Source organism: Impatiens glandulifera, chromosome 1, assembly GCF_907164915.1.
Source record: "Impatiens glandulifera chromosome 1, dImpGla2.1, whole genome shotgun sequence".
NCBI lineage: Eukaryota > Viridiplantae > Streptophyta > Magnoliopsida > Ericales > Balsaminaceae > Impatiens > Impatiens glandulifera.
This window is the reverse complement of record NC_061862.1, coordinates 129424312-129438205: the sequence shown is the minus strand read 5'-3', so window position 1 is coordinate 129438205 and position 13894 is coordinate 129424312. Positions and strand designations below refer to the sequence as shown.

The window sequence follows — 13894 nt, the reverse complement described above, 5'->3', positions numbered from 1 at the left end:
GTTCGAATATTAATCGAGTGAAATTAGATGTTCATAAAAAAATATTTATGCTAACAAATATTGAACCAATATCAACGTTGAACAATTTATATGTATTTTGTTCATGATTGAAACTAAGATAGATACAATTAGAAACTCTTAGATCAAATTTATTAATATGTATTCGTACTATGTAACAGTAGATAATGTTTTTCAACGGAGTATTTTAGTAGGTAAAATTTTTTTGATGATATAAGAAAATGGAGGGTTATAACGGTAGGGTGTCATATTAGTTTTCTTTATTTTAAAAAATAAAAAAAACATAAATCATTTTTCAAATTTTATGGGAAAATAAGAGTTTTCTCTATTTGTAACAGATGTTCGTATTTCTTTCAACAGTACCGTTTTATTGTGGAGTATAAACACAACTTCTTTGATTAACCATTTCAAACTAATTTAGAAATATTTGACACTGTAAAGAATATAATGCAGTGTAATTATGAGTGTGAATTGTTTTAATAGTTTGGTTAAATTGAATTTATTTTATAATGAATTTTTAAGAGTAGAAACTACTTCAATTTTTGAATGCAACATAAATTTCCAAGTACGTTGAGAAAATCGCCGACAATTGTTAGTATAAAATTAGTATTTAAGATAGAAGTTTTCCAATAACGTCTCCATATATCAACGTGGAATAGATCGAATAAAAAACTCAATTTATAGAGTTAGATAGGAAAGAAAGTCGATGTTGTTTAGCTTTCAGACAAATATCATATTCAAAACTTCATTCAATGCAGATTTTGACATTGAAATAGAAGGATAGATATATTTGATAGTATCGACTAATGCATGACCAAATCGTTTATGCCATACATTTAGAGAAATGAGAGAAATACTATAATCTGAACTAAAAACCAGACTTATAACTAACTTGGATGTAAAACTTGTTAAAAATAACTAATTGGAATTTTCTTATATATTTATCTTAGGTACAAGCCTCTATTTGGTAAAGGAAGCTACAGAAAAAAAACTATACAAATATTCCTGTTGAGACATCCTATACACAACAGATATTAGATGATGATGTGGAGAGGATAAAATATTAGATGTACATTGTATCCTATACACAACAGAGATGGAGACAGTTGTTCATATCATTGAAGTTGATCATTCACCATGGATATAGAAAAAACTCGCAACAACTATGTGCTTGGTTAACTTTATAGAAAAAGTGTTCTTATTTTGAAACAAATAAGATAGAAGACACAATTTGTAAAGTAACATTTGTATCAACTACTCCAGTTCGAGAGTGGAGTCTAACTTACTGGTAGAGCGCACAATCATATCTAAGCGTGGAAACTTATCATCACTCATGCAGTTCCTCTGTTCGCCTCTCCATTTGGCGTTGATGCTTCCTTTCATTTTTTATGAATATTCTATCTCTTGTCATTATTAGCCCCTGGTATTGAATCTTTGCGAGCAGCTTGATGCGATGTCTTGTCTATCTTCTGACTCTTAGTAGGACCAGCTACCGTTATTAGAAACCTTCATCATACTCGAGGCCAGCCAGTTCCGAGCGCACGTCGACGTCTTGAGCGACTGAGAGGGAAGTGCTTTCAGGAATTTGAATTCCTCAATATCATGTATTCAACTTAGGTCTTCAAGATCATTGGTTAGAGTAACTTATGATTTGTTCAAGAGGAAAAAGTATTTCTATTCTTAAGTCATTTGTATTAACCTTACAAACAACCATTATAAAGGAATAATTAGCTTAGAAACACTAAATTATTTATACAGGCCCAAGCCCATTAATAATTAAATAAACCCTAATTTTATAAAAGACAATAAAGACCTACAACTTTTAATTTTCTGACAATCAATAATCAATGCTTAAACTCACAGTGTTCAACCTTATTTTCTCATTATCATATCAAGGTAGTGAACGTAATTTTACCAGAATTAGCGAACTTAAATTTACAAGAATTAGCGTCATTTTCAAATACAAAGATATTGAAAGTGGATTCAATCCGAAAGAATTAGTGCATTGAGAAATGTTGAATCCTGAGATCAAATTTGTGAAAGAATGGAATGAGAAATAGATTGTTTACTCCTTACAATTATAGGCCATAACTAGCAATAAAAGTCTTGTTTGTGTACTATTATAAATGAAATATATGTTATTAGGTATGCTACTTTTGATAATGTTTCTGACCGACCGAAAGATCCAAAAATAATTTACAGAACTATTCTCATCTCAATTCTTTCTCGCCCTTGTCACTCTTTTCTCTCCGCGACTTAACTGTCTTGGCAGTGATAACCTTAGCGAATATACCGGTGCTTTCTTTGGAGCCGGCTTCAGAGCAGGGGAAGCTGCGGGAGATGTCCTTGTAGAGGTCTTGGCAGTGACAACCTTAGCTTTCTTGACGGCTTCCTTTGGCTTAGCCGCAACAGCTTTGGGCTTAGCCGCAGCAGCTTTGGGCTTAGCCGCAGCAGCTTTGGGCTTAGCCACAGCAGCTTTGGGCTTAGCTGCAGGTTTGGCCTTCGAAGCAGCTTTAGGTTTAGCTTCAGATTTAGCAACATTGACCTTCGATTTAGGGGTTGGTTTAGCCGCAGGCTTAGTGGTGGCAGCCTTAGTCTTGACTGGCAGCTTGTTTTTCTTCTCAACCGGCTTGACAGAGTTCTTAGTCGGAGGGATGACAGTCTTGGACACCTTAGATCGAGCCGCCGCCGCCGGAATCTTGAACGAACTCTTCACCTTCACCAATTTTCCAGACGCAACGAGTTTCTTAAGTTGAACCAATAACATCTTCTTAAAATTGGAAGGAAGTTGTTTCTGCTTGTCCTCAATGTGCTTCGCGATTGCGTATTGACTCGATCCATTCCTCTCCTTCAATGTCACAATCGCTTCCGTAACCATCTACAAATAAATCGATTCAAACAAAGATTAGTTAGATATATGAAACAGATTCCGACAAAACAACGTTAATTGACATTCACCTCGATATACCGAGGATGGGTCGGGGGATTCTTAATCTTCTTTGCCTTGACCGCCGAAGAAGTTTGGGTCGCCATTACAGAGAATAAACTTGAAGCTTTTCTAGGGACAAAAATTGATATCAATTTGAAGTAGATTATATATAATTATGAAATATAGATCATTTAAATAGTAAAGGATGACACCCTATATATAGAAGTTGAAAGCTGATTGGTTGAATTTTCATGCACGCGGATCACTTTTTTTTTTTTATGTATTTTGAATTCTAACCGTCAGATGAAACCCAATCTACGATTATTAGCGTCAAGGAATGATGCTTTGATGTAGAACAATAGATTGGTTTGGATTTTAGGACTTTTTATTTGTGCTTTTAGGCTTAATTCATATGGCCATAACTAGACTTATACTTAATGGATCTGAGTGATATTTAGCTGGGTGTGTTGGATAGCTAGAAGATTTGTAGAGGAATCTATTCCACTTTAAACCTTTAAATTCGGGCAAGTTTGGGCTTAAAAAATATGATTTGAATGTCAATAAAGATGAACATCTTTATAAAGCGGGCTTAATGTAACAAGAAGACATTATTTCATAATATTTGGTGAATTCATACATGTCTTTGAGTGATCTTTTATTTATGAATATAAACACTAGTTTATTATTATCAGCGTTGTAATTAGGGATGCTATTTAAAAATCGCCCCGACAGTTACCAAGTCAATCTGAACCGATTGGGGAGGATTTTCCTCTCCCTTCGGTTCTTCATCGAGTATTTTGACACCACTCGAGGGTCTTCATTCAACTAGTAGTGGCTCCAACGGAACTTCCCCGAAACATTTGATGACATTTGGCCGTAAAAACAATAAATGGGAGGATAATGCAAAAATTCATGTTCTTTTAAACCAATCTATTCCAACTCAACATACACCATCGAAAACGTATTTATCATGTCAAACTAAACTACAAAATAAATCAAATTAAAAGCTTAAAAAATGTAATACATGTTCAAATCAACGAGGATTGACTTGGGATTGATCCCAGATTAATCCATAACTCGTTATCGAGCTTATTGGGTTCGCCATTCTTGAGAAAAAGCTCAAGAATGGCTATCCAAACTTTAATTCATAAGTTGAATTTAGGCATTTATATTCCACAATCAAGCAACTAGATCAAACGATGTAAATAACGCTAAAATCATGCAATAATATAAAGATGGCAATGGGTACCCATATACCCGATACTCGTGGGTATCTGATGCTTGGGTTAAGGTATTTATAATTGGGTATGGGGTTGAGGATGATGAGTGAAAAATGTTACACTAGTAAATAACAAGTTATTACCGAGAGTATAATCTATCGATAATGACCCTATATTTGTCGGCATAACACTAATACCAAAAAATTAGGAAACTCTGGGCATTTGTTAGTATAGTGGCTTTCGGTAATCTATTTTTGTGTTTCCACTATAGAGAAAAACCGAAAGTTATTCGAATATCTTTCGGTATTATCCTAAATGAAAATACCGAGAGATAATAGATCATCTCTCAGTTTTTCAAACGAGAGAAATATCGAAAGTTATTCGATAAACTTTTGATATTTCCTTCATGTGAAAAATCGTGAGATAATAGATCATTCTTCGGTATTTTTTCTTGGGACAATATCGAAAGTTTTTCTTATAACTTTCGGTTTTTCCCTCGTGTGAAAAAACAAGAGATAATAGACCATCTCTCAGTTTTTCACACGAGGGAAATACCGAAAGTCATTCGAAAAACTTTCAGTATTTCTCTCGTTTGAAAAAATGAGAGATGATTTATTATGTCTCGGTATTGTCCCTGAAAAGCTCAAATAGGCCGTCCGATATTTACGCAACCAAATCCTGTTATCAGTCAAAATAAAACATATACAATACCATTCATAAACAAAAATATCATTATAATTCAAAATTCTAAATCAAACCCTATTATCTGCCAAACCAAAATGTTTACAAATGTTTAAAAAACAACTACATTGTACTAACTATTAGGGGGTTTAAACTGCCTCATTAGGAATGCAATTTGTTGTTTATATTCCTCCATTTGTACATCTTTTTGCGCCATTTCCGCCTCCCTTTGCGCCCTTTGTGCCTACCTTTACGCCCTTTGTGCCTCCCTTTCTCCCCTTTCAACATCCCTACTTTAGATTTCCTCCACTATCGATGCCATTTCTCTCATTTCTGCCCTATGTTTTTCATTCTCCTCCAACAACAACCGATCAATGGATCATTGAGAATTTTTACCACTTCATCGATTCTCTCGAAAGTGTGTGGGTCGGACGCTAAATCACATACCAATCATTGTCATATGTAGTTGGCGTCCGAACACTTTCTCCGTCAAGTCAAAGTCAGAGATATCTGATTCGTTGCTTCTTACTTCTTCCATCTCCGCCTGCACATTTAAAATTAATTTTCATTTATATAAGCTACATATAATTTATTAAATTTTCAATTAAAGTCATTTAACTTACAATCTTCTCTTGTGCTCGTACGTCCAGGATCAGGTTAGGGTTTTCTTTATAGCTTCGGTGTACGGGTCCTCTTAAAAAATTTAAACGACAATGGGCGTTCGTCCTATTTTAATCGTATGTTAAAATAAATAATTTATGAAATTAGTAACATTCTTTATATTAAGTTATTTGAAATAATGTAAATACCAAATCTTCCCCCACTTGTGAAAATGACTTATTGCCCATATGATGCGATAATTTCAATTTATTCACGTTCTCTATATTTATACCACTATTTCTCTGCATTTAAAATAAAAAATGAAGTTAGAACTAGTGTTATCAGTTTTTATTTCAATTATAAAATCGTACCTTAAATTTATGTGTGAAGTAATGGTGTCTACACACGAACTCTCAATCGGCTGGATCGTAGTCTCGTAGGGGATTGCCTAGTCTCCATGATGAACTCGGATATATTCTTTGTTCAAATCAGAGCACCACGTATCCCATATATGTTTGGCGTGTGCCAATTCGATCGATTGATATTGATCGATATGACCATCTGTAACCTAAATCTTACATAATTAACCTAAATCTAACATATATATATATATATAACCTAAATTTAACCTAACTTAAATCTAACATATATAACCTAAATATAACATATATAATAAAAATTATCTAAATTTAACCTAAATATACACTAATTAATAACCTTGAAGCAATGCGTTGAAGAGGACGGTGGGAAAAGGAGAGGTCGAGGATGCAGTGGCATCGGTCGTGTGCGGAAGTAGTCGAGGGTGTCGTCGATCGTGGGGAGGATTCATCGCTCGACGTCTTCAGTCTGTAGAGGGCTCAGGAGAAGAGAGGTGGCGAGCGCGGAAAGTGATCGGGAAAAAGGGTTTAGATCTAAAATATGAAGGTTTTTCTCGAGAGATATACCAAAATCTCTCAGTAATGACTCAATTTTGTTACCGAGAGATATACATAAATCTCTCGGTATTTATAGTATATGAAAACCATAGATTTGTGTATATCTCTCGTTTTGACTTTAAATGTTACACAAGTCTCTCAGTTTTGACCCCGATTACCGAGAGATTATTTTATATATCTCGGTATGCCTAGATTTTTTTCCTTAATAACATTTAACACATTCATCTAGTTTAAAATTATAAACAATCTCTACACATCCTTATAATCAACTTCTAGACACATCATAATTAACATCAAACACAAACAAACATACATATACACTTCTTTATATAATCAAACACAATCATATACAATTATAAAATTAAACACAATCCCTATAATTAAAAATAATACACACTTGATTAGCTTAGTTAGGAGTGAAATACCAATTCTCATTCAATACCGAAAGATGTTTAGAAATCTTTCGATATTTGACTTCATAATTTGTTATTATTCTAATTGGTGTTTCACTTTTTAATAACTTTGAACAACATTAATTTAACACATTTTATATCCTTAAAACATTACACAATCTCAACACATCCTATAATCAAACTCTACACACATTCTTATTATCATCAAACACAAACATACCTATACACTTCTTTATATAATCAAACACAATCATATACACTTATAAAATTAATCACAATCCATATATTTCAAAAATAAAACTCACTTGATTAGTTTAGGAGTTTAGACAAACTAGTTAGAAAGTAAAACACCATTTAGATTAACAAATAAAGAAGTCCAATATTGAGAGATATGTTAAATCTTCAATCAAAATAGGAGAAACATTTAATGACTTTTACAAGAGAATGGAGATTCTCTCACTGCCATCAATTGCTTCATAAATCTTGCCACTCTTCACCTATTTTCAAATTATTAAAGTTAAATTGACCAGCTAACAATGTTTAATTTATTCATTGTTTGCAAATACACATCTAAAGCATAACTTTCTTCTCTTGTATAAATTTTTGGCGGATTCATAAAACCCAAAATTATCCTATATACATGTTTTACTTGGGTGACATGAAAATCTTGAGAATTTCAACACAGTGATCCAATTTAACTTACACCAACGAAACAAAGGTTCATTGATTATGATATTAAAATCAGAATTTAAAAAATTCAAAATTATTATACCTTTGGTGTGTCTCGACTATTAGTCAGTAATGTGTTTTAGTAAATTATTTGGTATGTGCTTCACAATATGAGCTTGTCCACTTGTTTTGTTGCCAATATTCAACACTTTTTTCAAAATCAACAACACTCATCATCTCGGTCACCTCAAAAAATTTCTTGCTTTCATCTCGGATGCTTGATGCTTGATGCTTGATGCTTGATGGTTGATGGTTGATGGTTGATGGTTGATGCGTGATGGTTGATTCTTGATTCTGGATGCTTGATGCTTGATGTTTAATGCTTAATGCTTAATGCTTAATGCTTATTTCTTATTTCTTATTGCTTATTTCTTATTAATTAATACTTAATGCTTAATGCTTAATGCTTAATGCTTAATTCTTAATGCTTAATGCTTAATGCTTAATGCTTAATGCTTAATGCTTAATGCTTAATGCTTAATGCTTAATGCTTAATGCTTAATGCTTAATGCTTAATGCTTAATGCTTAATGCTTAATGCTTAATACTTAATGCTTAATGCTTAATGGTTAATGCTTAATGCTTAATGCTTAATGGTTAATGGTTAATGCTTAATGCTTAATGCTTAATGCTTAATGCTTAATGCTTAATGGTTAATGGTTAATGCTTAATGCTTAATGCTTAATGCTTAATGCTTAATGCTTAATGCTTAATGCTTAATGCTTAATGCTTAATGCTTAATGCTTAATGCTTAATGCTTAATGCTTAATGCTTAATGCTTAATGCTTATTGCTTAATGCTTATTGATTAATGCTTATTGATTAATGCTTAATGCTTAATGCTTAATGCTTAATGCTTAATGCTTAATGCTTAATGCTTAATGCTTAATGCTTAATGCTTAATGCTTAATGCTTAATGCTTAATGCTTAATGCTTAATGCTTAATGCTTAATGCTTAATGCTTAATGCTTAATGCTTAATGCTTAATGCTTAATGCTTAATGCTTAATGCTTAATGCATAATGCTTAATGCATAATGCATAATGCTTAATGATTAATGCTTAATGCTTAATGCTTAACGCTTAACGCGTAATGCTTAACGCTTAACGCTTAACGCGTAATGCTTAACGCTTAACGCTTAACGCTTAACGCTTAACGCTTAACGCTTAACGCTTAACGCTTAACGCTTATTGCGTATTGCTTAATGCTTATTGCTTATTGCTTATTGCTTATTGCGTATTCCTTAATGCTTAATGCTTTATTCTTAACGCATAACGCTTAACGCTTAACGCTTATCGCTTAACGCTTAACGCTTAACGCTTAACGCTTAACTCTTAATGCTAAATGCTTAACTAATAACGCTAAATGCTTAATGCTTAATGCTTAATGCTTAATTCTTAATGCATGATGCATGATGCTTGATGCTTGATGCTTGATGTTTGATGCTTGATGCTTGATGTTTTATGCTTGATGCTTGATGCTTGATGCTTGATGCGTGATGTTTGTTGGATTCTTAATGTTTAATACTTAATGCTTTATATTTAATACTCTATATTTTGTCTATCGTGGGAAGTATTCTTCTCGTTCTTATTTTCATTACACCCGTTCTATTCTGCCTTAGATTCAATCTAACTGCACCGGAAGAATATCCTCCCTTCTCACCCATGTGACAAATGGTGACTCCTTCATCGCATCTTTTGCTGAGTTAGAGCTCATGAAAGAAGAGCTTACTAAGCCAAGAAGATTCATATTGAGCCAAAAATACATTTTTTTCTCGTCAAGCAAAAATCAAATCCTGGAAGTAGGGTAGAATTGCTAAGTCGTCTAGAACCATTCCATGCCTCAACTCCACAGTCATTTATGTAAAAAAAAAAGGTTTTCTTCTGGCCCTGACAAAGTCCTGAAAAAGAATCCAACTATTGGGAAATGTGCTATATGGACGTTTTATGATTTATTTTTGATGTAATGACTCATGCTCAGGATTCGGGTTCAGGTTTTGATGCCTTCTAACAAGATTCACACTCATTGATGGTTAGATGGAAAACAAAAGGCTAAGCGCGACAATAGAAGGCTTTAATGGTCGGTGTCTTTGTTATCAGCCTCGTGCTAAGTGAATCCATTACTGAGCAAGGGATCATGCTATCCAAGATGGATGTGGCATAAGGTTTTGTTTCTCGGTCGGTAGTTTTCCGTGCACCGGACACGTAGCTTACCGAATCCGTTGCGACACAGATGGGAATGCATGCTACGAAGGATAGAGTCGAGTCTGATACATCAACTGTCTACTCAATATCCTTGTGCGAATACACAATCACTACACGAGATGAACCTTGGTTTGGTGAATTGAAGTTGACGTTAGGTGTAATAGGACTCCCAATTATTGTAAAAAAACTATTGTCTCTCTAAAATCTTTCGAATCTTTCCCCTCTAAAATATTTTTTTTATACTTAAACACCTTCTAGACCTTTCTTGGATTTATTTGGTTTATTTTTATTTATTTGATATTTACATTTTTTTTTATTTAAAGTTTGTAATTTTTTAATATTTACCCTTCTATATTAATGATTAAAAAATAAAATGTAATTAAATATTTTATTTTATTATTAATAAAATAACCAAACATCTATACAATCTTAATTATTTCTAAAGATCATACTATCTTTTTATTACAGATTATGATTATTATCTTTTTCTATTGATTAAACTTGACAATTCAACCTGTGAACCACAAAAGCACTCTTCATTAATACACTGTGTATATTTAAATGATCCGCACTTGTCCTAGCTAACTTGTCTTCATTGCTCCTGGTCCATCATTAATTGTCACTATCAATTTCACTAACCTGACATAGTCATATGGTTTGTTTAGTTATATATATATATATAAATATTTAATTAATATAATATAATATAATATTATTCATTAGATAATATAAATATATATAAAAAAATACTAAATTTATCATCAGAATAATTTCTCATATTTATTTACCATCTACAAATTTGTCAACTGATTTTATAATTATTTTAAAAATTAATATATGGTTTAAAAAATTAATGTAATTTAATTTTAATTTTGGTAATCTATATAATTTAGTAAATCTTTAATCAATTTTTTTCTTATTCAATAAATAATATAAATATATATAAGAAAGGATACTAAATTTATTCATTAAATTGGAATAATTTCTTATATTTAATTATTATCTAAAAATTTGTTGTCTTATTTTGTTAATTTTTTCTAATTTAATATATGGTTAAACAAAAATTTCATGCAATTTAATTTTAATTTTTGTAATCTATATAATTTAGTAAATATTTAATCAATTGTTTTCTTATTCAATATTTAATAAAATAACCAAACATCTATAAAATCTCAATTATTTCTATAGATCATACTATCTTTTTATTACAAATTATGATTATTATCTTTTTCTATTGATTAAACTTGACAATTCAACCTATGAACCAAAAAGGAATCTCCATTATATGAATATTGTTGGACATCGAATGGATAGGCAGATGACAGTGTAAATTGCTTTTGTAATGTCATTTTGTTGGGGGTGTACTATTAATCACATTTATATTCTTTCATCTTCACAATTTTTTTTCTAAAACTCTTTAGAAGAGTATTTCTCTAATAGAGATGATTATCTCTAGTCAATGTTCGTCGGTTTCTCTATCCATCAACATAAGTACAAATTGTAAGCTTAATATCTTAAAGTTGTGGTTACTATTGAGTCTCGGAAGTGATGCAATCAGCAATGGAGAATTCATGATTTTTTCCGTAAACTATAAAGACAGGGACGTATAGAAGTTGGTATAGAAGTTGGACTGAGGTGTGCTTAAGTCTACCCTTAGCTCATTCATAAATTTTTTATATATACACAATTTAGAGAAGTGTTGACTGTTTATAGGTAAATGGGGTCTTAAGCATTGTTTGAGAGAAAGAAAAAAAATAGAGATTAAATAATTTTTTTTATTTGAATAATTTTTTTTATTTTAATTATGTTTTAAAATTTGTTTGATATGGTTTTTAGTATTTTTATAATTTATGGATATTTATTTATTTTCTTTATATTAAAATCATATTTTATAATAAATAATTATATTCAAAATAGTATATTCAAATCTTTTTAAAATAATAATATTATTATTATTACATAATAGCTACTTGACATTTTTTCTTAAACTATATCTTACTAATTTTTTAGTTATATATTATAATTTATTTATTTTTGGTTTTTTTAGTTAATTCATAATATTATTTTTTATTTTTCAATAACTCAACTCTAACTCTAACCCTAACCCTAACCCTAACCCTAACCCTAACCCTAACGACAAGTTTAATGAAAACATATATAAGAAAGTCTTTAAAATAAATAAATTATTTTTTTAATAATCAATTATTATTTTATTCATTTATATTTAATAACAAATATTTTACTATAATTATATTTAAAAGGTTGGTATGGGATGGTTATCACTTATTGGTTGGACCCATTACAAATTGAATTTGAAATATTTATTATATTTAATTAAAATTTTAGTTTATTAAATTTATTTTGGTTTCATAATATATATTTATAAATATTCCCTAATATATAAGAATAACTCTCTTTCTATGTGGATAGAGGGCTTTTAAAAAAATTATAGTAGAATAGGGACATGGCTCCTTAATATATATATATATATATTTTTTTTTATAAATCTAAAAAATGTTAAACCCACGTTTATCCCTAGTTAAATCTATAATTTTTTCAATATTTTATTTTACCTCACAAAAATTAATTTTTAACCCATTTAAATTTTTTTGAAGCCCACCCTAACTAAAATTCCTAGATCCGTCTCTGTATAAAGATTATAAATATTACACTATTATGGGTAACAATTGAGCATATTAAACATACTAATCGAAATGATCCACGAATATCCCTACTAAAATAAAATAAATATACGAAATCTAAAAAGTGATTAAAATACCCGATTTAAAAATCAAATTTACATATTTAAATTTATATAGTTGACGAGAAATTAGGTTAAATAAACGTGATAAGTTAAATTAATTAAGAAAATAAGTGAATGATAACTATATAAATAATAAAAATATGAAAGTCTAGTTTAGTAGATTTCAGCATAGTTTAGGGAAAATATAGAAAAAAAATGCACAAAACTTGAAAATAAGAAGAAAAAAAACAAAATTTTCGCTTAAAACAAATTATCAAAGAAGTAGACACTCGAGAATACGATTATATAATATAAATGCCTATAAACCATTTTGGAAGAATAAATAATACATCAATTTCCAAATGAATGATTTTCTATATCCGATGAGTTTGTTCTAGGGTCGAATATTTATTTTATAATCGATTTAATTTTTGTTTTTGAAAAATTATTTGTTTATATAACCGGACCAAATAAATATAATTGTTTTTACTTATTTTGAATATTAATTTATATTTTTTTTATAAATTTTTAAAATTAATTTAAAACTAATTGTATAATTTTTTATTGGGTAGTATTTTTAAATTTATTATTATTTAAATCTAATTTTTAAGTTTATTTATTAATCATTCTATTAATGTTTGTTTACAATTTTATATTGATATAACTATTTAAATATGGTTATGATTGGTCTACTATTATTATATATGTTCTAATTCTGTTATTTTTTATTATCTTAATATTATTTACATACTCTATTGAGAGTTATCATTTCCACCATTATTATTTGAGTTCTTATATTGGACTCTTGCCTTGAAAGTAGTTCGGTTAGTGTCAACAAGGCAAAATATATTCTGGCGGAATAATGTATGATTTTGAAATAGTGGTAAACATAAAAAACGACCGAATGGGGAATTGCACTCTGCTTAATTGCATTATTATTGCGAATCGGTGTGTGACACTAGACTGGGAAGCAATTTGAGGTCACATAAATGGAAACTTCATAGAGTCGAGAGTTGTGACCAAATTCTCATTGTCGAGATCACAAAAGGAACATACAAGCATTTCTTGGTCTACCATATTTCAAACATTTTTTCTTAAATTATTCCATCTTTTCATTCATTCTCTCAAACTATCTGTCTTCTTTATAAAAAATTAATTAATTTTTTAATTAACTATTTCTCTCTTAATCCATTAATTAACCTCCTCTCTTTCTTAACGATTAATTAACCTTCTATTTTTTTTCTATAAACTATTAAATAACTTATTAATTAATCTCCTCCCTCAATTAACTAATTAAATATATTAAAGTGCTCCTGATGAAAATCAAATATGTGATTTTTTTTTTTGTATTTTAAGCCGACTCTTATCACTGGACTAATTTGATGGTTAGTTAATTTTTGTTGATAAACTCTTTAACACGACATT

General features: G+C 30.1%; 1 protein-coding gene across 1 annotated transcript; it reads right to left on the bottom strand.

Annotated features, from left to right (window-relative positions):
* Positions 1-2233: 2233 nt before the first annotated feature.
* LOC124943115 (histone H1-like) lies at positions 2234-3088 on the bottom strand. The gene is made up of 2 exons (XM_047483672.1): positions 2977-3088; positions 2234-2896 (listed from the first exon to the last, which is right to left on the bottom strand). Exons 1-2 carry the CDS (start codon positions 3049-3051, stop codon positions 2234-2236), a joined length of 738 nt encoding a protein of 245 aa, XP_047339628.1. The 5' UTR covers positions 3052-3088.
* Positions 3089-13894: the final 10806 nt, after the last annotated feature.

What these genes read in the sequence shown, in the direction of transcription:
- LOC124943115 (XM_047483672.1), bottom strand. Translation starts at nt 3,051, where the DNA reads ATGGCGACCCAAACTTCTTCGGCGGTCAAGGCAAAGAAGATTAAGAAT. An exon ending in CCCATCCTCGGTATATCGAG is followed by an intron (nt 2,897 to 2,976) that starts GTGAATGTCAAT and finishes ATTTATTTGTAG; the next exon opens with ATGGTTACGGAAGCGATTGT.